Here is a 26,057-nt window from a genome sequence, read left to right on the forward strand (position 1 = left end):
AAACTCACATTTATCCCTCATGATTAAACTTTAAAAAATTCACTTTTTCTCCCTTTCCAAGTTTCATCTCTAGTGGCTTAGGGAATCAATTGACTATTGAAAATAAACGCAAGTATTATTCGGCTATAAAGAACAACAAAGGGCGACCCTTTGTCATTCAGATCTATAAGAAGAGACGAAGAACGATACTTCGTCATGTGGGTGACACGACAAAGGACAATGTTTTGTTGTTCTTTATTGTCATTTCTAGACAACGTGACGAAGGACAATAAAGCGTCATTCGTTATTCTTCTTGTAGGTCTAAACGATGAAATGTTGTCTTTCATAGCCAAAGATGGAAGATGGATGAAAAACGTCGATTGTTGATCGAAATGATAGTGGCCAAAAAAGGAAGTAAAACCTAAAGGTGAAATATAAACTTTTTAAACTTTGAGAATTAGTTGAAGTGTTAATTTTTAACGATTTTATCTTTACCTTAACTGAAAATTTAGACGATAATTAGTTTAGGAGTGGTTATTTAGGTTTTTCAACTACCATAATTACAATTTTAAGGATAAGCTAAAAGTTGGATGGGACACAGTCCTTTTCCCTATTTGCTAAACCATAAATAGATGATACAAGAAGGCACACAAAAGGCGCCTGAACAAGAACCGGTCTCTCTAAGCTTAATACTTAATTTGTTATTCTGAAAGTAGAAGGTTATAATTTCTAGGGTTTTCCAATTCAATCGCTTTTACTGCAAACACAGACATTCTTCAATCATTTATCTGCCCAAAAAAGGATTTTAAATTTCAGAAATTTACAGAAAAATTATAAATAAATAAATAAATAAAAATAGTTAGGGTTTTCTTTTGTTGTTTTAGTGTATATGGATCGTCTCCGACCTAGACCGAGGCTGGTGTTTACCGGCTTCACTGATTCTGAGGTAAAAATGGCTGCTGTTCTCTAAGGGTCATTTCTTTATGTGGATTTTGATCAATTTCATGCATGCACAAATGTGAAGTTAATATAAGCTTAGTTCTTCGTGATTAACTTCATGACGATGTGATGGCGATTATGATTTTTTTTCTTGTTTGGTTTACAATTATTCATTGATCATTAAGCAGTGCCGTATGTTATATTGGCTGTTAATGTTTGTTCTGTTGGAAGTTTTTTGAACGGCATTGCCAATTTATTCTAGAGTGAAAAGCTTTGTGGGTTTGCTATTGTAACGCTTTTTACTGGGGTGTTGCTTTAATTGGTACATAATAATGTTGAATATTCCTTTGATGTTTAAAATTTATGTCATGATTGAATTCTCTCGGATTTGGTTCAGTAGTGTATTGTGTGATGCATTTGCATGTCTATTTCAAATTCATTTTTCTTTTAATGTTTTTGAAAATTTTAGTAGTTTATATTCAAATGTGTTATACTACTCCGTAAGAGAATGTACTTCACAAGTTTTAATTGGAATTCCCCTCTTAATTGTTGATATTTCAGTTATTTCTCATTCATGATAATGCTTTATGGTAAATGCCACAGTTAACTTGATTTTGCCTTCTTTCTGCCGTACAGGTTGAGAAAATGGAGAAATTTTTGGTAGAATCAAAAGAAGAATTGCTTAGCAAGGAATTTTGTCAAAAAATTGCAAAAAGTTTCAAGTAAGTGAATATATACACACATACAGACGTCCTTTTTGGAGTCTAATTAATTGGCTAGGAATAAAAAATGCACATAACCTTGTAGGAATAGCATATATGAGAATTAACTCCTTTTATTTTGGCCTATTGTGTCTTTGCAGTATCTCAGCTGGTCGTTCTGGGAAACCTATTGTGAAATGGACAGAGGTACTCACATTTTTTCTAAAGTATCTTCTTTACTTCTTTACACTGTTGTCTTGCTATCTTAACTGTGTTCTTGCCTGCCCTGCTATTCTAATTCTTATATAATTTTATATTTAATTGTTTCATAATTATCCTATTACAATGACTGTCTTAGGTGCAAAGTTGGTTCAAGAGTAGGCAACAGGACAACCCATCTAAAAGAATTGCTTCTTCAACCAGTGTTCCTAAAAGTGTATCCGTGCTTCCAGAAGCTTTCCCTCCAGCAGAGCATGAAAGTTCACAAAGACCTAGAGGTGCTTTTCTTGATATGATAATAAAACTGTTGGACATGAGAATCAAGGCTCATGAGTGCTCAAACTATTCACATTATATTTTATTCTTGATTGCCATTATGTGCATTCAACTTTTTTTATTGAAAAGCAGGAGGAAAGGTCTCAGATTTATCAGAAATGGAATTTGAGGCTAGGTCATCAAAAGACGGGGCATGGTAAGCATAAGTATAATAAGCAAGAAGGTTGGAAGTCATTTCTTGAATGTTTGGATTCATCCAGGTGCAAAACCTGTAGTTGCTATTGATATTAGTGTATTTTATGGTAAAAGTGTGAACTTGTAGTTCACAACCGCATGCTGATGCATAAGCATTATGTTTTTGTTTGAAAATATGCAACCGAATGAAAAGTATAGGAAGTGAAGAAATAAGTAATAGTATTACCTAGAAATACATCAACTGTGCACTTTAACCTTAAAGTTGCTACCCAAGATGCCAATAAGAGGGCTAATATGTTGTCATTGGAGTTCCACACTTTCTACTTTTGATTATTTATTTTTCCTCAGTATTTTAAATCTGTCCATCCATTATCATCAGCTGCATTTTAATTCCAGCCTGCATTTATTTTTTCTGTAACTGCTTGCTTCATCCAAGTTTATTAGTTTTCATAAAATTCCAAAGGAAAGTTCATAATCTATGGATTGCTTTGTCATCTTTGGAGCTTGATCTTTGTGTAATTATTTTGACTGCAGGTATGATGTTGAGATGTTTCTTGCTCACAGATTTGTTAGTTCTGGCGAAGCTGTAAGTATTGTATCATAATTTGTTGCTCTCACATTTGGTTGACTGCTGCTCCTTTTTTCTGCGTAATGTCAAACTTTATCAAAAGTAACTTTGGCTTGATCTTTTATTGATGGGTGGGCTTAAAGGTTAAGGTGATATTAAGAATAACTTAAGAAATTTTTGTTCAATATACTCAATTGATTAATTTTGCATTTATTAAAGGAAGTTCGTGTCAGATTTGTTGGATTTGGAGCTGAAGAAGATGAATGGGTTAACGTAAAAACGGCAGTGCGAGAGCGCTCTGTCCCCCTGGAGCATTCAGATTGTCACAGGTTGAAGGTCGGAGATCTGGTTCTCTGCTTTCAGGTGATTTTGAGTGCATCGCATGCCCATAAGCACTACGCGAAATCTTTTTCTGTTTTTCCCCAGTAATTGGCTGAACATCATGTTGTTGAGTTTTAGGAGAGGAGAGATCAAGCAATCTACTACGATTCTCACATTGTAGAAATTCAAAGAAGAATGCACGATATTAGAGGTTGTAGATGCTTGTTTTTAATCCGATATAATCATGACAACACTGAGGTACAAATTAAACATGTCTAGCTCCCGATTTCAGTGGTTGCCCTCCCTCTTTACTTGATCTTTTTCATTGTTTTCCATTTACCAGGAAAGAGTTCGATTGAGGAGATTATGTACAAGGCCTACATTTTAGACCACTTCTGTAATGTTTTTGCGAAGTTACGGCTTACCTTTTTGTCTTTGCACTTAGCTGGAAGGGGGACAGGTCCGTACAGATGTCTATATAATGTAGTCAATCGTATAGTTTTAAAGGCAATGATTAGATTTAATAAATTTTAAGACATAATTGATAAAGATGGATCAGAGAGTTTGATGATCATCATTGTGAAATCAGGCGGCCAATTATTATAGATATTATTTGATTTGATTTATTTTGTAATAAACATTTCATGCCTTGATAAATAATATAAAAATTAATTATTATAGTAAGAATAAAAATAAAAAATCGTGAAAAATTAAAAATAACATATATTAATTATAAGATAACAATTTTAAAAAATAATTTAATTACTTTAAAATTTAAATATATTATTATAATAAAAAAATGTTTATAAAATACACAAAACTAATGCATAATTTTAAGCATGTTAATTCATTTAAACAAAATATTAATTTTATATAATAATTTAAAAAAAAAATTATATCTAATATTATTTTATTAACCAGATACAAGAATAATATCTACATATTAAATTTTTCTGTAATAATAATTTAATCTTTCAGATAATCCATATCTTTATAGTACCAAAAGCTCTTATTAAGGTCTGACTATTGCTACATTGAATTAAAATGATAATCAAAATTTTGATTTGCGGGATTGAAACAAAGGTTCCATGACATGCATCATAAGATTCATCAACCCACATAAAGCATACGTCCAAGTAACTGCACAGAGAGCAATACTATATATTGATATACAATTTAAATACACAGATGATTTATCATTGTATGATTAGTTCAAAATCATACACATAATAACACATCATTTATATACTTAAATTGTGTATCAAAACTATGTATCAAGTGTTTTCGAATAATTTTGTTGAGGCGTTAAACATGACCGACCAAGCTGTGCATTCAAGTTAGGCCTACTAGCCGACAACTAAAACAAATAATGGTTACAAAACTCAATGAACCTAAATGCCACTTCATAGTGGGTTAGATTTCATCCATATTATTAACCATATTTAACACAATGCCAAGGGTAATCCTAAACAGATATCCTTAACTCTGCCATTTCGGATAGTAATGGTTCAATCAAATTCTTTTTGCAAACCACAAGTTTTCTTGTTCAACAATTGTAAAATTATAAAAGATATATCTTTCCTTGTCGAACTCTAACTGAGTTCGCAACTCGTTTAGTCAGGTACTCCAGCTTCTCAATGAGGTATGTTGCCACTATTTGCTACCATATAGACCCACGAGTCTGCAACCCAACGAGGTTATTTAATTTAGCTATACTATGAACATAATAAAAGAATAACCAGAATGGCTATCAGACTAAGAATACCAACATATATAATCTCCTACCATGACAAAATAAAACCTTGTTCTGACTTTTTATGGTATGAAAGACACTTGCACTTGCATAGCAGCCTATCCATACCCAAGGGCCTTGTTACCCTGCTAGAAAACATGTTAAACACGAAGAGCATATAATAACTAGAGTAATTTATACTTGTCATCACATTGGTTAAGAGTTCTTTTCGACATGACAGAACAAGAGGCATGAAGAAATGAAGAACAAGGTGTTCTCCTAACATCCTCACCACACTCAAATCGTACTCTGATACAAAAGTTAAGCAAACAATCCGAAGAAGTTGAGTGTTTAAAGATAAAACTACATTTTCTTTTAAAAAATGAAAATAAATTTTATATTCATACTATCAGGTTACTGGAGACTGAAATATACACAAACAATTCATCATAGATATGGTCGTGGTGAAAATAATTCAATGTAATTAGAAATGTAGAATTTGGAATTCAGCAATCACAGAAAATGAAAGTTTTAGAAAAGATAATAGCATATATTGAAGTGCATTTTACACAGGAAGAATGTGGCGAAATTAGTCCCAGACTCTCACTTAGGAGATAACTACTGGTTTATTCCATAACTTGTTAGATCACATGGTCTATTTTAATCAGAACAGGTTATATATATAAACCTAAGCAAACCCCAAGTATTATCACATTTTCCTTCACATTCTGTGTCTACACCACATGAAATAACACAGAACTTACAGCTATGGAGTTAAGTGAACTCACTGTTAAAGCACTGCAGAGATTAAGGAAAAGGCCAGAGCTTACTACAGTGGCGAATTGAGTTTCAAGCTTCCCCTGATTATATAAAAATAGCAATAAATAAAGTCAAACACAATAAAGTTACTAAACAAGAAAATATACACGAGAGAAAATACAAGAGCATTTTGCAATTTTCAGAAAAAAGTACAATTAAGTTTCTAGTCCGGATACTTCAAATGAAGCTTCACGATAACAATCCCAGGACTTACCGAGCAGACTTTTGCTTGGTTAGTTGGTGACTCTACTAGTTACATGGGTGTTAAGAAGCCTTGCATACCATGTCTGCTTCCGAGATCTTCACCAATATTAATACAAAGAAACACAAGTGGGAAAACATGGTCAAGCCTTTTTATGCAAACATTAGAGAAAAAACCAATGCTAGGAAAATCACTGGCTAGCCACCCTTGGCAGGAGCACTTAAGAGTGTGGCCCAGATAAAAGCCAAAAATATTTTAATCTAGCACAATACAAACTGAGACTAAAAAAAATTGTCACATGGTTGCACCAAGAAACCCAGTGGCTAAAGCAGTAATTGAAAATGATTAAACATATTTAAGTATACTAACATTCTCCGTGAAGAGGCTTACCACCAAGAAATTTATAAATTTTTGGAAGAACAATGACCTTCAGCTTATACGCCTTATCAGGAAAGAATTATATTGAAAAGACAAAATGTACATGTGAAAAGGTCTGCACTTAGGAGAGAAGGGGGATTGAGAGGATGGGACATCAACAGCATGTTTTTGCAATTAAAACAAGAATTCCATATGTTCAGACAAATTATGCACCAAAAAGATTCTGTAAAATTTATGTTCATGCAGACTGATGCATAAAATTATAGCATAGAATTTGATAATAATAAGCCATTACAATTGTTGGTTCAAAGTATACAAAATAGTCAACATTCTCTCTGTCTTTCAGGTCAAATTGGGACATCCCAAAAACAAGCCCGAAAACAAGGGAAAAAGAAATGACTACAGACTGAATGACTGCAGTGTCTAGAACACACTGCAAATCACTGTCGCAGTTTCAAAACATACCATTAATAATGAAAGACCTGTGCACATGCCTTCAATAAAGTAATTATTGTGCAAAACTATACAAATATATAGAATTACCCATCCAAATGGCACTGAGATACTTAACATGAGCGGATAAGCATTCCAACACAATTGAAAGACAGTGCACAGGTGATTGTACGAGATGCTACATGATGGCGACTATAAAGTATGAATTTTGCATATATCAACTCCCATTGCAGTGATCAGTCAACTTGGCTATGGTGGATCTCAGCTTCACAAAAGGGGTAGTGAATGGTGGGAAATGTTTGCAAAATGTGTAGCATTCCAACTTTAGATGGTTCATGAAACAGTTCGACCATGGCAAACAGATGCAATATAAAGATTCTTTGCCCATTTCTCCTGCAAAAAAAGCCTTGTGTGAATACTTGTGCTTCCAGAAAGAAATTTTATGTATAAAACAAAGAAAATAGATAAAAAAATAGCTCAATAAAATTATGCAAAGTGAACAAATTTGAATGGTCTACCTTAACATGAGTACTAGGAAAAGCAGAAGTCCTAAGAGTCTCTTGAGTTTCATCAGCTGGTTTTCGTCTTGGAACACTAAGAACAAATGCAGCCTGGTCCCAAGTTGCTGCAGTTGATGTGATACGGTAACCACTATCCCACCTCCGATGAATACCTTCACTAGGATACAAAAAATCTAGTTCCACGACCTGAAGTTGAGAGGAAGAGAATGTTATATAAGACATATTTCTAGCTACCAAATGCATTCAGCTTGAGAAGACAGTTGCAAATCCCAAAAGAGACCTGGTCAGAAAATCCTGCACCACGTGACATAACAATTGCCCACCTACTTCCAGCTGTGGCCATGGCAGTGACATAAAAACCCTCCCTCCATTTTTTATTGATCCACTTAAACGGAAACGAATCGCTGACTTTGTAGGATTGCTGCAAATACTGGGTCCCTATAAAAAAGAGAAGAATAAAAGCTAAGGAATAAAAATATTTAGAATCACATTAACTTCAGCAGTAATGAAACTAACCTTTAGACATTACAACAAAAGAGCTACCATTATTAGCGCCAGCTATTGCACTGATGTAGTAATTTTTCTCCCATTGCTCCATTATCCATTCCTTCAATATCACCGATTCACATGGTTAATTGGTCTAAGAAAACTTAACAAAAAGCTTAAGATTTGAAATGACTAGCATTTATATGGAACATAAGTATAACCGCCCTCATCTCTTGGTAAAATGCAAGAAACCAAACACATTAATAAAGATTTAAAATAACTAGAATTTATGTGGAACACTAGCAACCTTGTGAAGGAAGTAGGGTGAGAGTTCATAAACTTGAGCACTGAAGCCAGTGCCAGCATCCATAATTAATGCCCACAGATTTGAACACGAAGCCACACTACTGATAAATAGCCCATCTTCATTTCCTTTCTCAATATGTTGTGACAGCCTTCCATCAGCAACATTATAATGATATCTACACAGGAAGGGGAGGGGGATCATCAGTTTTCTTTACCCTTCTATCACTAACTTGACAAGCTTGCAAGTTGACTAAATACCTTTGCTTCATTGGCCGACGAGCATTATAAACACTAATCCATTGAGTTGCGGGCATCCCCATGCGAACCTTCTTCTTTGGCTGTTCATCTTCTTCGTCCTCCACTGTCAGTCGTCCTCTCTTATGTCCTACCTGATATATAAGCTTTACAGCACAAATATATACATCAAATGAATACCAAATCAAAACAAGAAAGAAAAATATTTACGAAAAAAATAGCCAATTGGTTAGAGAAAGACAGATGCAAAGGCATTAAACTACCTTCTGTGCACCATCAGTGTTTATTGGTCTGATATCTGGATTTGGACCAACAATTCCATCAAAAAGGGAGATATATTTTGCATAATTGGGTTCCTCGTCAAACTTCAAATTCACCACATACTCAACAAACTGCCGAAAGGGCTGAGGGCAAAAGCAACACAATGTTTCTGGAGAAGTGGCCATCTTCTTCTTGCATACAAGGAATCCTTTATTTTCCCCCTAAACAAAAAAACTTGATTGGAGTGACATACAAATTAATCAAATCATAACACCAACAATTTGGAAATTGCAAAACCTGATATCCTTGCCAAGGAAGTCGGCCACGAAGAAGAAAAATGAGTGTGTATGCAAGTGACTCTAGGTCATCTCTCCTGCTACCAGTTCTACCAAGATGAGCATGCACACTAGCATAGCGCACTGTTCCTCTACATCACAGAAATCAAGATGCACCAGTGAATCTTGGTAAAAAAATAACATCTAAGAAACCTAAGCTGTAACAATTATAAATAAACAAATTTAATTCTACCTGAAAACATCTGGACGTTGGTCATATTCAACATGTTGGCCAGTTGAACCATCTCGCCACCTGGTAGCTGTAACATAACACAGACATCAAGATGATACATTGTTAGGTGTACAGCTGCAAATCACACAGACAACAAGACGATACATTATTAAGTGTACACCATTCTGTATGAAGAAGACAGTATCTGTAACAGCTTACCCAGCCCAAGATCAACAAGAAAAAGCTTTTTCTCGTCAGGAGTTCCAGAAGGACCAAGCAAAAAGTTTTCAGGTTTTACATCCCCATGCACATATCTGCCAAAGATAGAAACAGTAGTATCATATTCATAGCACCAATAGACAGCAATAATAGGCGGCAAAAGAATGGATCATCATTGATCATAAATGGGTATTAATGGATAAATTGGAAAAGCCTTCAGAAACTGATAAGAAGTATCACCCTCTAGAGTGCATTTTCTCTAAAATGGAGATTGCTTCAATAGCAATGCATGCAACCATTTCAATTGACATCCTGAATAGATAAAACAGAAGTAGACATTAGATTGGGCTTAAGTGATCAATCCAGTGAATTGTTTTGGATTGTATAAAATTCTGCTATCGGCTTCAAGAAGAACTTACGTATGTGAATTGTTATTCCAAACATCCCATAAACTAGGTCCAAGCATATCCATAACCTGTATGCAATATAGGGTTATATACAAAGTCATTCCATTTGCATAAGAATAAAATAAAAATAAAGCCTCTTGGTCTCATAATAGGAGGGTATTGAAGCAGGGACATACCATGACATAGTAGTCACCTTGACGGCCCTTGAAATGAACCCGTGGCACACCATGACTACCGCCAAGTGCACTGTTTAAACAGCAAAAACGGTGAAAGTTAATCCTCACATATTATTTTTACAATAAAAACACATACATGGAAAAGAATACAAAATAAGATAAAACAGAAGTCTCACTTGTAAACTTGCCACTCATAAGGTGGTCCATAATTACACCCTTTACTACTTCTATGCTCAAATTTTAAGGCTACCTAGAAGTTCACACAGAAAATGTAAGTGTATTACCATTGTAATTTAATACAAAATAAAAAAACTAAACGAGAGCAATATTAGCAATCATGTAATACCTCTAAAGCTCCTGGCCCAGTTCTTTCAATTGTTGGACTAATCCGCCGACCAACATACACTTGCCCAAAGCCTCCTTTCCCCAGTTTTCTTTCTATTCTGTACAATGGGGAACCACCAACCTGGACCTGCTCTCATGAATCAAAGTAGTAGCGCACCATAAGGACAACCGAATCTTTCAATTCTCAATAATTCCTAATTGGTATGACTTATCTTCACATTGCATTCTACTTCTCAGCATAAAAATATTTTAAAGAAATAATAATATGTTTTTTTAAAATAATATTCATGATTCATATATATTACATACTGCTGAAATTCCAAAGCAGCACAAAACACGACTAAAACAAAAAGAAAATGAAATTCGTTCTTCAACCATTTTTACAACATTTCTTACCAACCGTAAAAAAAAAAGATTAACAGAAATGTTTTAAAAGTTGAAGAATTTTTTTAACCTTCTCGGGAAGCGGAGCCGTGCTTCCTTCATCCTCAGCTCCAGCACCCTTATCTGCGCTACGGCCACCGCTGTCGTACTCATCCATCTTTCTCTCAGCAACTTCTTCTGCCAAAACCCTAGCCACTTCGTCGTCCTTCAAGGGCGGTGTTTCCTGAACGTTCACAATATTATTATTATTACCGTCCTTCTTGTCATCAACAGCGATGATCGCGTTGGGTTTCGTCTTAATCTGTCCGGCTCTCCTTTGTTGTCGAGTTCGAACAGTCAGCTTCTTCCTGTTATTATTATTATTGTTATTGTTAATATTGTTGTTGGAGGGAGGTTGTTGGCTTGTCGAAATTGGTTCCGGATTCGGGTTCGGGTTTTGGTTGACGGAGGCCCGATATCTGCGAGCTCGGCTACGCAGTTCAGGCATCGTATGGATGTAGTTTATCCATGAAGAAGAAGATTCATGAAGCTTCTAGAATCATCGTTCAGATTCGATTCACCACTCCGGACCAGAAGACGACGACGACGCGTTGGCTTCGTATAGATCGCAATGAGAATGGAGCGAGAAATTTAGGGTTTGGAGAGTGAAATTTTTGAGATCTGTGGAGCCGTTGAGGGAAATGAAAAGAAAGGGGATTCTATTAGCCCACACACAGAGAGATGTGATGAGAGAGAAGATCTTCTTTCTCTTGTCGATTCTTTTTCTTAGTTTTTGAAAATTTTAACTATTTTTTAATTGAATTTTTAGCTTATTATTTATTGAAATGAGGTTTAAAAAATTAATTTTCTAATTAATGTATTTAAACCAGTTATTAATTAAGCTAAGAAATAATAATAATAATGTGATTTATTTTACTTTACTTCTAGTTGTGTTGGTTCTAATTTTATATTATTAAAAATAAAAATAAATTAATAAAAAAATTTTATTAGATCTCTATATTAAAATTATTTTCCTTGTTAAATTATGAATTTAATTAAATAAATTATTTTATAAAATTATTATCTTATTATTAATATTTTATATTATTTTTATATAAAATATTAATAAATAAAGATAAAATTATAATAAAACTAATATTATATTTATATTGTATATTATGCTATTATTAAAGTATGTTTAGTTAAGAAGAATAAAAAAATAATTTAATAATCCATATATCATTTTATATTTTTATTATTTAAATTAATATAAGTAGCGATAAATAGATTAAATTATTAAGGATTATTTTGAACCAAACCCATTTAATTATTGATAATTAATTTTAATTAATAATCCCGATAATTATGGTATGCTCTTTGAAAGCGAATTTCGATGGATACTATTCTAGCACGTATATGACAGACAAGTGATTCATGGCAATGAAATTTCCCAATATATTATTTTATTAAGAAAACATAAATAACCTTGTGACTGTCAAATCAATATTATTATTATTTTTTAAAATAAGGTAAATCCAATAGACGAGTATGTACAAAAGAAAGACTTGGCTCGTGGCACGCCAAGTTTGCCCGCTAACTATAAAATACGTGCATGCAAAAGCTAGAGACTTGACAAACGTGTAGGAGATATGCAGAGATTGGGAAATGATTAATTTATTTTTTTTTATTTTCAATAAAAAGATCAACAATCATTCTATATACATAAATAAATAGATTTTTATATATATTATTATATAATTAAATAATTTTAAATTAAAAATTAATGATATTTAATTATATAATAATATATGAAAACAAATAATTATTTATATGTTTAAAATAAATATATATAATATTATTTTTTATTTTATAATAGATGCACAAAAATAAAAAATGTAAGAAAAATTATAATAAATTTATATTTTTTTAAATATTTAAAATAAATATATAAATGATAAATTATTATTTAATTAAATGATTTTAAATTAAATATAAAATAATACCTAATTACATTATGATATATTATCTATATATTTATTTTTTTGTATTTAAAATATGTATATATAGTATTAAAATATTATATAAAAACAGAGATATTGTTAAACATATGAAAAAAGTTGATTAATTCGATTGGAATATATTTGAATAAAATTATATATATATAAAAATAAATTACAAATAATAGATTAATAGGATAAGTATGTTTGTTAGGAGACACGTCATGAGGAATAAAACAACTTTATGGTAAGGCTAATGGTAGAATTTATCCTCCAGCCGGAAAAAGTTTGACAACTTCCAAAAATAAAACAAATTTATAAAGATGCATGTGAAGACGGCACGTCCATCCTTCCAATGTTTTCCTTTTTTGGATTCGTCTTCCACGTTGTACCTCTGTTCTCACAAAGTTGGGACTTTAAATTAGACAGTGATTTATAATTTCTTTTTAAACCCCAAGTTTTTTTTTTAAAAACCCTTGTACACCCTATAAATTATTTTTTAATCTAAAATATAATTTTGTTTATGAAAAGAATTTCAATAGAGTATTAAGAAATAAATTATCATATTATCTTAAACTATTTAACTTTTTAAAACCATCTCAAAAAAATTTAAAATATTCATTTACCTATTAATTTTTTATTAATATTCTCTTATTTTTTCTTTAGTTTTTAACATCTTTTTTCTTATCAACAGTTTTGATAGATTTTGATGGGTATTAGTTTTAATGAGTTTGGGTTCGAGTGGGTGTTAAATTTAATGGGCTTGGATTACGATTTTCACAATTTTGAGTTTTGGAGGGGTAGTGGTTACAATGATTAAGGGGTTTTATAACTCAAATTATAAAAACTGAATTGCAAATTTTCAAACTATAAAATAATCATATGATATATTTAAAACATTAAGGTTAGATTTATAACAAGGCTACCCTTAAAATTTTTCTTTTCCAAAAATTTAGACAGTAAAACTATGATTTCACTCTTATAATATTAGTTTTTATTTTATGGAACTGGCTTTTGAGTGGAAAATTGTGATTTTTACATCTACTGAGTTAAAGAGTGCTTTAAAGTTAAACCCTAGGTGGGAACATGTAAATCAATCTGAATTAGCAGTAACCAATTTCTAGGTGGGAAAATTGTTTTTGCTTCTACTTTATTTACTTGCTCTGAATTCTTTGACCCAAGCCGTATCAGGCCCTTCCCAAGACCTCACCAGCCACTGCCACGTTTAATCCGAAACATTGGTGGGCATTACTGTTATTTTTTATTGTACATAGAAAATGATAACTCAGCGTCTCAACCCAGCCCGCCCATTTCTCTGATTGAAGCAGCCCACTACATCATCTCAACCCAAAGTTCGTTTTTTCATAGGCCTCAAATCTTAAGTATGACAAAGTGATTGCCTAATTGAAATTCTTTAAATTCAGTGGAAAGTGGCCTAATCTTAAATTTACAACAAACTTAAGATTTGAGGGCGTGCTTACTGGTGGCCTTCCATGTCTAAGTTGGGACGGTTACATCTGTGGAAGCAGATGAATGAGGCATTCCATGTCTAAGTTTACAGAATACCAAAAGTATTTCCATTTAGACAAATGCTAAAGTACGAATTGTTAAAGCATAATCACTTTTATCTTATATGTACAAATATAGGCCAAAAAATTATTTTTCATCTAGGTTTTGTTAAAATGACAAATTCTTGTTATTTAAGTTTTAAAAAGTTAAATCTTTATTTATTATTTATTTTCATTAGTAAATTTAATTAAATAAAATATTAAAAATTTTATTTTACATAATTTATTTTTAAATGATGATATTCGAGAGTAAACTATAAATTTAAAAATAATTGGGGTATTAATAAAATTTTTAAGGATTTTAAATATTTGGAAAAAGTTTTGGGTTAACTTTAAATTTTTTATCAGTAACTTAATAATTTAAAAATAATAGTTTCACTCAAAAGAATTTAACAAAATATATTATTTTTAAATTGACTAAAATTTTGATATTTTTAAAAACATAAATAAGAAAATTTTAAATCAATAATAATATAATTAATAATTTAATATTTATATTAAATATTTATATTAGTTCCATAATTTTAATTAGATAAAATATAACTCACTGACAACATTATACGATATCATTTATACGTGCATGTGGGTGTGCACATGTGGTGTGTTGTATATCATCACTGGCACGTGGCATGTGGGCCAACCCTTATTTATTAACATCACAAGAGGTAAAGCTCTTGCGTGGCCTAATGACACGTCAGCCAGAAAGATTAGCTGTTTCGCTGGTGGATTTCCAATTCTGCAACCTTAACTGCATGTAAAACTTCTGGATAAATTCTTCAGCTTCCTTGTCCACATGGCAGTCTTTGTCATCATTCTTCAACGCAAAGGGCGAGTCTGTGACCCTCACTCGGCGCCTCACCTGTCCCACCAGAGGCGAAAACTCTGTTACATCAAACTCCGCCACTGCCACTGCCACATCATCCTCACCAGTGGGTGGCGGTGGCGGTGGCGGTGTTGCTGCCGCATGGTGTTCGCGAAGATTGTACGGATTAAATTGACCTCTGCGCTTGCCAAAACGGAGATTAGGAATGAAGGGTGGAAAAGCCGGACTGTTACTGCAGCTGAACTCGTAGTCTCCAGGCGATATGAAGGAGGCGTGCATGTCATTTGACCGGCAACTGAGTTTTAGCGTGGTGTAATGGTGGATCATGAGATCGTTTAGAGCTTTCCCCACGATCTTGCCACGTTGCAGCAAGGGGTGGAGATCAACAATAAACTTGCACTTCGTGATACCCTTTTTAATCACGAACACCAATTTGCAGAGTTTCTTAGGTGTTACGGGTGGGCTTCGCATTGGCTCCATTTTTTAGGTTGCAGAAGAAAGTGTGGTAGTAGGATGGATTTAAATAGAGAGGGCCATGCGGTGGAGTGAGGGGGGATCTCAATTTTCGTTTTTGTTTGAGATGTTAATTATTTGTTTTTATTATAAGAATAAAAATAATTTTTTGTTTTTCTCTTACAAAGAAAAGTTTTATTTTTATTAATTAATTTCTTATTTATTAGAATAACGAACTAAATTTAATCACTGTTTTGTTTTGTGCTGTCTGTTTTTTGCTCGATATTAATTTTTTAAATCATATTATTTGTCATTTACAATGTAATTTTTTACTTACGTCCAGAAAGGTGCTCTTAGTTTTTGCCTGATGAAATGGTTTTATTATTATTTTTGCAGCCTCGCGATTTCGATTGATTTGACATTAAAGAGAAACTAGATTACCCTTTCAAGGCATTGTCGTCAAAATGTATAATCAATTTGGTATTCTTTTGTATTCATTGATAGACTTTATTCAATTTGTCTCCTTTAAATATTATTTGTGACTGCTCTCGATGCAGCTTAACAGGGTTGGGCAATGGCGACGGTGAATAAAAATGACTTGCCCTCCTCCTGCCTCCTATGTGGCGGTCTGTTCACAGTCCACCAAACAGGATAGGGGGTCGTCTTCTGCGTTCAATCAAATTTCCTTAATGAGCAGGTGTAATTTTGTCGTATCAGGTTGGCAGTAGCAGCTGTCTTGTCCTGCCATATGAATACTCGCACCATTAATCTATGCACTTAGAAGAGTTATTTACACTTTCCATTTTGACCTAGAAACAAATTTTTAGTCCTTATCATGCTTCTTTTTCTCTTTTTCATTTTGGCCAAAGGGCTTATTCCCACCCAGAAGATGATGCATTTTTGAGTTTTTACCTATTAATTTTAAAAATCTAATTTATTTATTTATTTATTTATTTATAGACGGTTAAGTTTATTAATTTTAAAAATAAAATTATTATTTTATATGTAATATTAAAAAAAAACAAAAATTTTATTTTTTTTCTCTCTTAAATTTTAAAAATTAATATTTTTCTCTTTTAAGACAAGTTTAAGGAATTAGAATTTTGTTGAAACAAACTGTCAGAGGAAAGGAAACTGTCGAGAGGGAGAGATGGCGACGATGATGTTAAAGAGAATGATTGGATATTGAAACTAAACCTTAGGGGGAATGTGATTTTTTAAAACTTAATAAATAAAAAAATTTGTTAGTTTTTAGGGTTTAGGAAGAAAAACGAGATAAAATTTTAAGTTAGAGTTTAGTTAACTTTAAAAACTCATTGATAGACAAATGAAATTTTTAAAATCAAGAGATAAGAATTTAAGAAAGTAGCACATTTTGGATGGGAATAAGTTATTTGGCCTTTCATTTTTATCGATTCTCATTTTCTCTCCCTCTCAAGGCTACTGGATCTGGCCAAACCATCATATGGGCTATTAAGGTGGCCAAATCTGTTGTCGAAAGTCTCTATTATCAAGCCACAATTCATCAGATTTGTCTTGAATCACAACTTGAGCACCATTGCCCACTGCACGATTCACCAGATTGTGGCTTTGAGCAGTGGTGCTCAAGTCGCGATTAACCAAATCAAGGCCTGTTGAACATATCTTTTCATCCCCCAAAGTGTCATTTGCTGAACTGATGACATCTTCATTGGAACATGCTTGAAAAAACAATGGGATCAATAAAAAAGAATTAATTATACATGATTTGGACTGCCATATTTGATAAAAGTAAAGTTTATGTATGTATTATTGATGATTATGCTGGATATACATAGATTAGTATCAACTTACAAATTATAATTTTCTAAGATTTCCAGTTGAGAGATAGGATAGGACCAGCCTCATCTTTCGAAGATATTTGCTAAATAATTAAACGTTACTGTTTTATTTATTAGTGACACGCCAAACAACACAATTGTGCTGTGCAGTGGAACCAACAAGAAGAGTTTAAAGCTGCCGGCGAAGGGCTGGTTGGAGCTTGGATCAAAGCCATATAAATCAGTTTAAGCTCAAGTTCATTTGAATTGGTATACAGTGTCACTGAAAAGTTGTTGATAAGATATACAATATCATCGTAAGGTATTGAATGAACAAATAAGTCGATTTTGAGTCAAATTAAAATTATAACTTAAAATAAATTTATTTAAACTGATTGTGAATTCTATCTGAACCAACTTGGATCAAATCTATTCCTTTGACAATTTTTTTTTCATGATATTAATCTATTCATGAATAAAACAAATTCAATTTGATTGGCAAATCTTCACATATGTTATAAAAATATTGAATTATATATAAACTTTATAGAAACATGTGATTAATCCATACCCTTTGAATGTGTACAATTTTTAATTAAAATTTATTTGGATTACGATGATTAGTCTTTCTCAGTTATTCTCTTTGAAACCTCACTGAATGATAATTACTGAATTGATTTTAATCCAGACAGAGAAAACTATTGAATCCTCTTACAAAGTTTCAATTACCCTAAATACCAAACTGAACTGTTTACCCAAATCATAATTCATGAATTTGGCTTATTGATCACAACCCTAAATTGACCAATAAACAAGTCACCTAATTTTATCAGATCAAATTACAATTAATGTTAATAAAGATTATTCTAACGTTTCTATCCATAATGCTTCTTAATTTTCCAGTTAAAATTAGGGCAAATTGTTCAGTGAAAATACCTCTTAAAAGGCTTGGTTTATTCAACAGGCCTATATAGAGTCCATCCCGATTCATATATATATATAATAGAATGGTTGATTATGGTGAATCTCAATGCAGTTTATTTAAATTGTGAGATGGTTGACAAGTCAACAATTGGAACGTCCATCTGTTGGCCATCGATTACGTCCATCTAACGTTATGAAACAGTTGAAAAGTACAGCATCGGTTGCGGTCTTAAGCTTCAAGTCACTTCAAGACCCTTCCAGTCTAAGAAAAAAATAAGTTTGAGTTTGAATTTAAGTTTATTTAAAGTTAATTTATTTTAAAATTATTCGATTCCACAAACAGTTTTTCATGGTGTTCGAGAATGGTGCAGTAGGGTCGATGATTTGAATGTTTTTGTTGTCTTGCACAAGAGCGGGCACATATTCAACAGTCTCTCGATGAATTTGACTGGAGCTGCCCTTCTTCTCTTTAGTGTGAAAAGTAAAAGATTCTATATCTGACTTGGTCAGACAATCAGACAATCAGTCAATTAAATATTCAACCATCTCCTTCCACTTCATCTATCTCAATATTGCTCACAGCCACTCACATCGATATCCATCTTCTCCATCGATCTCTCTTTTCTTTTCTTACCATGGCAGAAGCTAAATGGGAAGGCAAGGCCACTGTTGAAATATCTGGCTTAACGGAAGAACAAGTGTGGCCTTGTCTTGAAGATTACTGCAACCTGCATAACTGGTTTCCTTTTCTTGATAAATGCTATCAAGTAGAAGGAGTTCCAGGCAAGCCTGGTCTAGTCCGCCATGTTTCATCGACTGCAAAAGCTTCACCTGAATCTGACGAGATGATCACGCGGTGGGCCAACGAGAAGCTTCTCACGATCGACCCCATCCAAAAGACTTTCAGCTATGAGGTCACTGATAACAACATTGGATTCAGCAACTATGTGGCCACCATCAAAGTGTTTCCAGTCAATGCTGATGATCGGCAAAAAGGGTGCATTGTCGAGTGGTCATTCGTCACTGACCCAGTTCCAGGATTGACGATCGAAAATTTGCTTTCTAATTTTAACTACTGTCTCCAATACATGGGGAAGAAATTGGAACAGGCTTTTCTTTAAACAATCTGAAATTTCTGATTTTCCTTTTTAATAAGAAAATTGTGAGATGACTTTCTCTCAGTTTGTATTGAATATGTCTTTATGTATTGAAACCATTGTTGTGATGTTTTATATATTATCAGTGCCGTTTAAATTAATAATTTCAGATTGTGTTAAATTAATATATCGTTCAGTTTATTGATCTTATTTAAATTTTTGCATTCCATAATTGTAACTTTGTTTGTTAATGTCAATCTATTGAAGTATATCAAACATGAATAATGGAGTTAGACGGGCATAGAAGAATGAAAAGGCAATAGAAAGGGCGGGGGATAGGACAAGCCCGAAAAGAAAGAGATCAGAATAATTCAATGAGGACAAATAAATTCATTGCCCAAAGTTTGTTTTCTTGCACCTTGGCTTAACATCTTATGCTGAAAAGATCGAGGAATATTTTTTCCCTGTTGCGTTGAGTATAAGCAGGAAACAGACTGTTTGAGATATTAAAAAAAAGTCATAGGCTTTTTTTTTTGAAACAGTGATTTTGAGCATTTTGGCTTGAAAATAATGATTTTGGACATTTTTGCTTAATGGGAGGGTATTTTGGCCATTTTCTAAAATTTCCCTTTTTTTTCCCTGTTGCGTTGAGTATAAGCAGGAAACAGACTGTTTGAGATATCTGCCCAAGAGATATCAAGCTTCCACAATAGGGATTCACAGCTTTACTAGCTCTAAGAAGTGTCTATAACTCTCTGCATTAATGGAGACAAAATGGGAAGGCAAGGTGTCTACAAGGCTGTCAAAAGCCAGTGCAGATCAGGTATGGCCTCTTTTCTTAGACTTCTTCAACTTGCATAAATGGTTTCCAAGCCTGGCCACGTGCTATGGCGTCCATGGAACAAACGGGGAGCCTGGTTGCATCCGATACTGTTCTGGCTTTTCAATTTCATCTGGCAGAAGCAAGGGAAACAGCCCCCAAGTTAGCTGGTCAACAGAGAGATTAACAAGTGTTTATCATGTTCAACGCAGTTTGAGTTATGAAATAGTGGACAGCAACATCGGCTTCAAGTCATATGTTTCAAAGGTCCAGATTGTTCCAGATGGTGAAAATCAAAGTGGGTGTGTGATTGAATGGTGCTTCACAGTTGATCCAGTGGAAGGACGGGCATTGGAGGATTTAGTAGAAAAATACGATTTGGGTCTGCAGCTCATGGCTAAGAGGATGGAGGATTCATGCACTTCAAGTTCAGACAATAAGTAATTAGACATTTGTTGTTATGTTGTAGTTTATCACTCTAATATGGTAGGTTTTCTTTAATCCTAGGACGCATGGAATCTTACCATGGGGTGTGTTTCTATGTTTCTAAAGTGTTATCGTTTTTATAACATCTCAAAATTGGCACAAAACATTTATGGAGTGTTTTAGAATTTTTAAAAAGTTTTGAAACACATACTAAGGGAAGAAACAAGGTTTTTTTATAAGAAAATTATAATTAACCTTAAGTATCTTTAAATTCATCTTTTATCTCATTTATCATGTAAATTGGTATATATTATTTAAATTGGATCGTTATTTAAATTAAATTGATATTATATTATTAAGAGGTGAAACTCTAGATTTAGTAATTAGTCTTATAACTTTGAACCCTTAGTCCCATATTTAAATCCTACTTTGCCCCTTAGACAATCCTTGTGGGCATCTGCAATGTATGTTACGGATAGAGAGAGACAGTGACAGTGCGGTGCCGTGTTAACTTCTGCTTCTATTCAACTAGGCTTTTCGTTTACGCTAGTTATATTATCCACAAACGAACCACAGAGTCGGCAGTGATACATAATTTTCAGTCAGTCAGTCAATTACATATATAAAAATCTCCTTCTAATTCATATATGTAATTATGTAAAGCAGCAGTGATCAATATATACTTGTTCACAGCCACTCACATCGACATCCAACTCTCCATCGATATCGCTTTTCTTTTCTGACCATGGCAGAAGCTAAATGGGAAGGCAAGGTCAATGTTGAAATAGCAAGCTTAACAGTGGAACAAGTATGGGCTTGTCTTGAAGATTATTGCAACCTGCATAAATGGTTTCCTTTTTCTTGATAAATGTTATCGAGTAGAAGGAGTTCCAGGTAAGCCTGGTTTAGTCCGCCATGTAAAAGCATCACCTGAAGCTGATGAGATGATCAACGGATGGGCCCAACGAGAAGCTTCTGATGATCGATCCCATCCAGAAGTCTTTCAGCTATGAGGTCACTGATAACAACAGTGGATTCAACAACTATGTGGCCACCATTAAAGTGTTTCCAGTCGATGCTGATGATCAGCAAAAAGGGTGCATTGTCGAGTGGTCATTTGCCACTGACCCAGTTCCAGGATGGACAATCGAAAAATTGCTTCCTAATCTTAACTACTGCCTCCAATACATGGGGAAGAAGATGGAACAGACTTTTCTTTAAACCATCTGAAATTTCTAATTTTCCTTTCTGATAAGAGAATTGAGAGATGACTGCGATCTCTATCGTACCCTTCTCTTGGATGGAATTTATTAATGATAGCACTTCATGGGTGTATATTAGGTTTTTCAAATTTAATAGGAGGGCATTATAATTTCACTAAACCTTGGGTGGGAACTAGTTTTTTGGCCCATAGTTTAATTGACAAGTAAATAGAATAGAATATTTCATAGAGAGATGCAGTTCTACTTCATTTTTCTGTACAAGAACAGAAGCCACTGTAATAAACTTTCAACAAATAATACACATTTCATAGGATGGGATAGAGACCACCTTCAACACTGATCATGTGACCAACTTTTGTAATTACATACTGACTTAACAAATTAAAAAAAAAAAAAAAAACACTTCAATAAGATACGTAGTTACCAAAGTCTATCAGTCTTCTCAATACTGACTTCTAATCTCATCTCCATCCAGTCAATAATATCCTGAGCTATCTCTTCACGCTCAGGTTCAAAGAGAAGGTCATGCAAGAAGCCCTCATACAGCTTTATGTCTTTATATTTTGAAGCTGCCTCATTGTATAAATCCTGGGAGGCTAGAGGGTCGGTCACTTTGTCTGCAGTTCCGTGTAGAACGAAGAATGGTACCGTCACAGACTTGAAGTTCCGTGTTAAGTATGAGGATATGCGCAATATCTCATGGCCAGTTCGAACTCTTATGGGTCCTGTATAGACCAGTGGATCAGAGTACTTTGCTAATTGCGCAGCTGGATCCCTAGAAACCGGAATTCCTCTTTTGTTAGCACCTTTGAACTGGAACCTGGGGACAACGAGAGAAAAAATTGGGGCCACTGCCTGCAAAAACGTTTTAACCAAAAGTTCTAATTAGCAGAGGAAAACACAATTAATAACATCAAATCATGGTATAAACGGTCTATCAAAAGAGAAAATAAAATGACTGTCTACCCCAACTATAGGATGTGCTGGCTTAACACGCAAAGCTGGTGAAGTGAGCACAATTCCCTCCAGCATTCCTCTAATGTGAGGATATGAAGCAGCCTACACAAAGGTGCAACTTATCAACTCAAAAATTCAATCTAAAAAACCAATTAGATCATGACTAGTTTTCAATATGTTTACGTCTTACCTTCAAAACTACAGCTCCTCCAGTAGAATGACCAAATAGAAAGCATGGTACTCCAGGGTTTTCTGATTTGATTTTGTCCAAGAAAGCCCCCTGTTGAAACAAAAGATATAGAGCTTTAATAATCAGTTTGGAGGTATAACTGAACATCTAACTAACAGTTAAAAAACCAAAACAATGGAGTTCAGCCAAGTAGCACTATTCCTAGATTCATAATTGTTACAAACCAGTAATTGGACATGATTCCAAGTTCTTGGATAGATTCAATCTGAAGAGAAGTTATTATAGGCAATAACCAGGAAATGATTAGTAGGGGTTGTTGAAAAAAACTAATGTATTCAGAGGTTCTGCTTAATAACTTTGACAGAAGCGCTGTATCAGTTGATACTTATATATACTATATGCATAAAACAAAATTTGAACTTACAGTGTCTGCAACAACATGGTCAAGTGAAGGAACATATCCATGCAATCCATCACTCCCACCATGACCTACAGTTAAAAAGCTCAACTAAATATCATGATGTAAGCCTAAAATTTCAAATTCAAAATGCTCATAATGTATAAATTATATACCTATCCAATCCATAGCATACACCCCAAAGCAGCTAGAAGTTAGTTGCTTCGCAAAATGAGAATATCTTCCACTGAAAATACAACAAACATTCAAATAAATTTATATCTCTAAGACAGATAAAATATGAACTAATCGACATGCTATGACTGAAAAAATAAGATGCAAAACACACAAATGCCTCCAAACAGAGATCATGTAAAATTACCTGTGCTCATTGAGACCATGTATAATGACCAAAATGCCTCTACAGGAAAAAAGCAATTGAACTTAGAATAAGCATAAAGAGCAACAGACAAAATGCAGTAGCAAGGAATAAATTAACTGTACATGCTAAAGTTATGTGGAATTTTATCAACAAAAAAAATAAAAAATAATAAAAGAGAACCATGTGGAACCAGTTAAGATTAATCCATTATATTGCGTAGCCTCTAGTCGGTCAAAGTTTTATTAGAAAATAGCAAGCAAAATTGCACATTGTACCCACAATAGCCAAAGTCAAGAAACAGACAATTGCAATAGTAAATTATGTACGATTGAAGAATAGCGTGGTGAACCAAAACACAAGTTACATTTATGAGAAAAAGTTGAGATACAAATAAAAATCTAAGGATATTTTAATACGGCAAAGAGCATATTGAATTGTAGAGCTAAAATTTACTCAACCTGGAAAATAGTTCAATAACTTTTCTGACTATTCAATCATATGCATGACCCAGAAATCACAGATGATATTCTCTTATCACAAATCATAACCTTCATTTACGATTCAAAATTATCTTAAAAGACGAAAAAACAAAAACTTCAATTTTCTTTAACAGAGACGAGATATATAATTATGCTAAAACATTTTCATGAGACATTTTAATTAAACTTTAGTCTTCGTTTACTTGGTTTACAACCGATCAAACAGATGATCACATGACACGACATTAAGAATTTAAAGTCAAAACGACCATTCAAAGTCAAAACGAAATAAAAAAAAATACTAACTTCAATTCGCCGGTAACCGGCAACCACGACCGGCAAAACAAAGCGTTTCTTCTTACACCAAAGAAGAGGTAACTATTCCAGCGGCAATGGACGTTCCCGTCATCACTTTCGAATCCCATGTATAAATCCTCAGCCAACGCTCTTCTTCTCAGGGTGTCCTCCTCCTCTAGTCTCCAAACCAACCTCCGCTTCCAACTCTTTGACGGAGATTGCGGGGCACCAGTCGCCGACCGCCGCCGCGGCAGCAGGAGGAGCACGAAAGCCAAAATGAACGATTGGATGAAAATTATAAAGGTTCTTAGGGTTTTAAGAATGGGAATTATCCGATTGCTCGCTCCTGATGTCAATTGATCCATCTCGGCCGTCGACATGCCGCCGATAGCCGGACGAGAATTAAATGAGATCAAAAAACGGCAACACAAATGAACATGCGAAAACCACACAATAAAAGAAAGAAATGGTAGGAAGAAATTTGAGCAAGACTCGTGGGTATTTATAGCAAGGATTTTCTAAGAGGGCACAGGAGAGAATAGAAAAAGAAATGATTAGGTGGATCGCGGATGACGGAGCTAATGGACCTAATGGTACATAACGCAGATGACAGATGGACGGTTCTGATGGATGAGGGTATTACATTTACTACGTGGGGCAGTAGGGGATAATTAATTGAGTGGTACAACTGAAGGCTTCCCACCAATTTAACCAAACACGGCTCTCGGCTCACATCACTCGACGGGATTATTTATAATTAATTATACGGTATGGACTGGACTACCTCAACAACGCGGAAAACATTTATGAATTATTTTTTCTTTTTTAATTAACAAATTATATTTTGAATTATTTTATGCATCAGATGTTATACAGTTACGCAATATATTTAGTAATTCTTTTATAAATAGACATTTCTTAATGGTTGATCCACCACGTACCACCCACGCCGTTTAGGTTGAAACTGGGAGTGGGAGAATCAATTGCAGCCCAGTCCATAGATTCGATCGAAGCCAGACGATCATTTCTAGCCGCACAAACCTCTGAGTTATCGTCACTGAGATTCGTCCACGTGGCGAAATTGTACCCCTCATTATGCGGATATTACAAGAGTAATCAACTAGCCTTGTTAAAGTAATAAGCCGGTCTGTATTGCAAGTTCGTACAAATTTATCATACTATTAAAGACACCACACGATTCTTTATAATAATAACAGAGAAATAATAGATAATTTGGGAAAAATAATAATAATAATAATAATAATAAATAAAAGCATGACTGGCAGTGGTTGACTTGACACGGGATGAATTTTTCAACAATTGGTATTGCGTATTGAATAAGAACACAACAGTGGGGTACAGGATTGGAAAAATTAAAAATAAATATTTAACCAAACATTTCCAACATTCATTGAGACCGAGGAAAAAGCTATCTTATTGGCTGCAATTACTTAAAATAATATATCACCAATGATTTTTTTTCCTAAAGAGGTGGCATGGATTAGAAATGGACTGAAAGTGAAAGTTTGAAAGATGGTTAAAGGAAAATGGACCACACCACCAAGGCATGCGGCTATTACTTCGACTTTCCCTTTAA

The 26,057-nt window shown here is 33.8% G+C and overlaps 7 protein-coding genes across 14 annotated transcripts; 4 read left to right on the forward strand and 3 right to left on the reverse strand.

Moving 5' to 3' along the window:
- Positions 1 to 581: 581 nt before the first annotated feature.
- On the forward strand, positions 582 to 3,820 carry LOC123194373 (protein SAWADEE HOMEODOMAIN HOMOLOG 1-like). Of its 2 annotated transcripts, none has more exons than XM_044607560.1 (9): positions 582 to 925; positions 1,555 to 1,640; positions 1,781 to 1,826; positions 1,978 to 2,116; positions 2,244 to 2,310; positions 2,844 to 2,895; positions 3,097 to 3,240; positions 3,337 to 3,456; positions 3,542 to 3,820. In XM_044607560.1, exons 1-9 carry the CDS (start codon positions 869 to 871, stop codon positions 3,584 to 3,586), a joined length of 756 nt encoding a protein of 251 aa, XP_044463495.1. In that variant the 5' UTR covers positions 582 to 868; the 3' UTR covers positions 3,587 to 3,820. The 2 variants fall into 2 exon arrangements, with proteins under 2 accessions (XP_044463495.1, XP_044463496.1); XM_044607561.1 differs by having other exon boundaries at positions 2,247 to 2,310.
- A 764-nt stretch (positions 3,821 to 4,584) lies between these two features.
- LOC123194600 (casein kinase 1-like protein HD16) lies at positions 4,585 to 11,415 on the reverse strand. 7 transcript variants are annotated; one of them, XR_006497297.1, is made up of 20 exons: positions 10,720 to 11,415; positions 10,267 to 10,392; positions 10,097 to 10,170; positions 9,921 to 9,990; positions 9,757 to 9,812; positions 9,578 to 9,649; positions 9,338 to 9,432; positions 9,140 to 9,206; positions 8,909 to 9,038; positions 8,614 to 8,832; positions 8,354 to 8,496; positions 8,097 to 8,271; positions 7,820 to 7,910; positions 7,584 to 7,741; positions 7,301 to 7,489; positions 6,901 to 7,175; positions 5,964 to 6,049; positions 5,719 to 5,790; positions 4,984 to 5,076; positions 4,585 to 4,879 (listed from the first exon to the last, which is right to left on the reverse strand). XR_006497297.1 is itself a non-coding variant. In XM_044607883.1 (16 exons), the coding sequence occupies exons 1-16, from the start codon at positions 11,134 to 11,136 to the stop codon at positions 7,116 to 7,118; spliced, it is 2,142 nt and encodes a 713-aa protein (XP_044463818.1). In that variant the 5' UTR covers positions 11,137 to 11,415; the 3' UTR covers positions 6,578 to 7,115. The 7 variants fall into 7 exon arrangements, 1 of the variants encoding a protein (XP_044463818.1); XR_006497298.1 differs by having other exon boundaries at positions 5,000 to 5,076; positions 6,873 to 7,175; XR_006497296.1 differs by having other exon boundaries at positions 6,873 to 7,175.
- Positions 11,416 to 14,887: 3,472 nt separating this feature from the next.
- LOC123194195 lies at positions 14,888 to 15,496 on the reverse strand. The gene has a single exon (XM_044607352.1). It carries the CDS (start codon positions 15,494 to 15,496, stop codon positions 14,888 to 14,890), a length of 609 nt encoding a protein of 202 aa, XP_044463287.1.
- A 3,203-nt stretch (positions 15,497 to 18,699) lies between these two features.
- Positions 18,700 to 19,453, forward strand: LOC123194706 (lachrymatory-factor synthase-like). The gene has a single exon (XM_044608069.1). The coding sequence runs from the start codon at positions 18,828 to 18,830 to the stop codon at positions 19,311 to 19,313; it is 486 nt and encodes a 161-aa protein (XP_044464004.1). The 5' UTR covers positions 18,700 to 18,827; the 3' UTR covers positions 19,314 to 19,453.
- A 454-nt stretch (positions 19,454 to 19,907) lies between these two features.
- On the forward strand, positions 19,908 to 20,680 carry LOC123194705 (lachrymatory-factor synthase). The gene has a single exon (XM_044608068.1). The coding sequence runs from the start codon at positions 20,053 to 20,055 to the stop codon at positions 20,551 to 20,553; it is 501 nt and encodes a 166-aa protein (XP_044464003.1). The 5' UTR covers positions 19,908 to 20,052; the 3' UTR covers positions 20,554 to 20,680.
- Positions 20,681 to 20,805: 125 nt separating this feature from the next.
- Positions 20,806 to 22,096, forward strand: LOC123194707 (lachrymatory-factor synthase-like). The gene is given in 3 exon segments (XM_044608071.1): positions 20,806 to 21,391; positions 21,393 to 21,500; positions 21,502 to 22,096. Coding segments are annotated over 3 exon segments (474 nt in total). The 5' UTR covers positions 20,806 to 21,280; the 3' UTR covers positions 21,757 to 22,096.
- On the reverse strand, positions 21,955 to 24,954 carry LOC123194704 (monoacylglycerol lipase). Its single transcript, XM_044608067.1, has 7 exons — positions 24,470 to 24,954; positions 23,685 to 23,723; positions 23,479 to 23,549; positions 23,330 to 23,394; positions 22,906 to 22,995; positions 22,725 to 22,817; positions 21,955 to 22,613 (listed from the first exon to the last, which is right to left on the reverse strand). The coding sequence occupies exons 1-7, from the start codon at positions 24,838 to 24,840 to the stop codon at positions 22,179 to 22,181; spliced, it is 1,164 nt and encodes a 387-aa protein (XP_044464002.1). The 5' UTR covers positions 24,841 to 24,954; the 3' UTR covers positions 21,955 to 22,178.
- Between the last annotated feature and the right edge of the window lie 1,103 nt (positions 24,955 to 26,057).

Source organism: Mangifera indica, chromosome 13 (assembly GCF_011075055.1).
Source record: "Mangifera indica cultivar Alphonso chromosome 13, CATAS_Mindica_2.1, whole genome shotgun sequence".
NCBI lineage: Eukaryota > Viridiplantae > Streptophyta > Magnoliopsida > Sapindales > Anacardiaceae > Mangifera > Mangifera indica.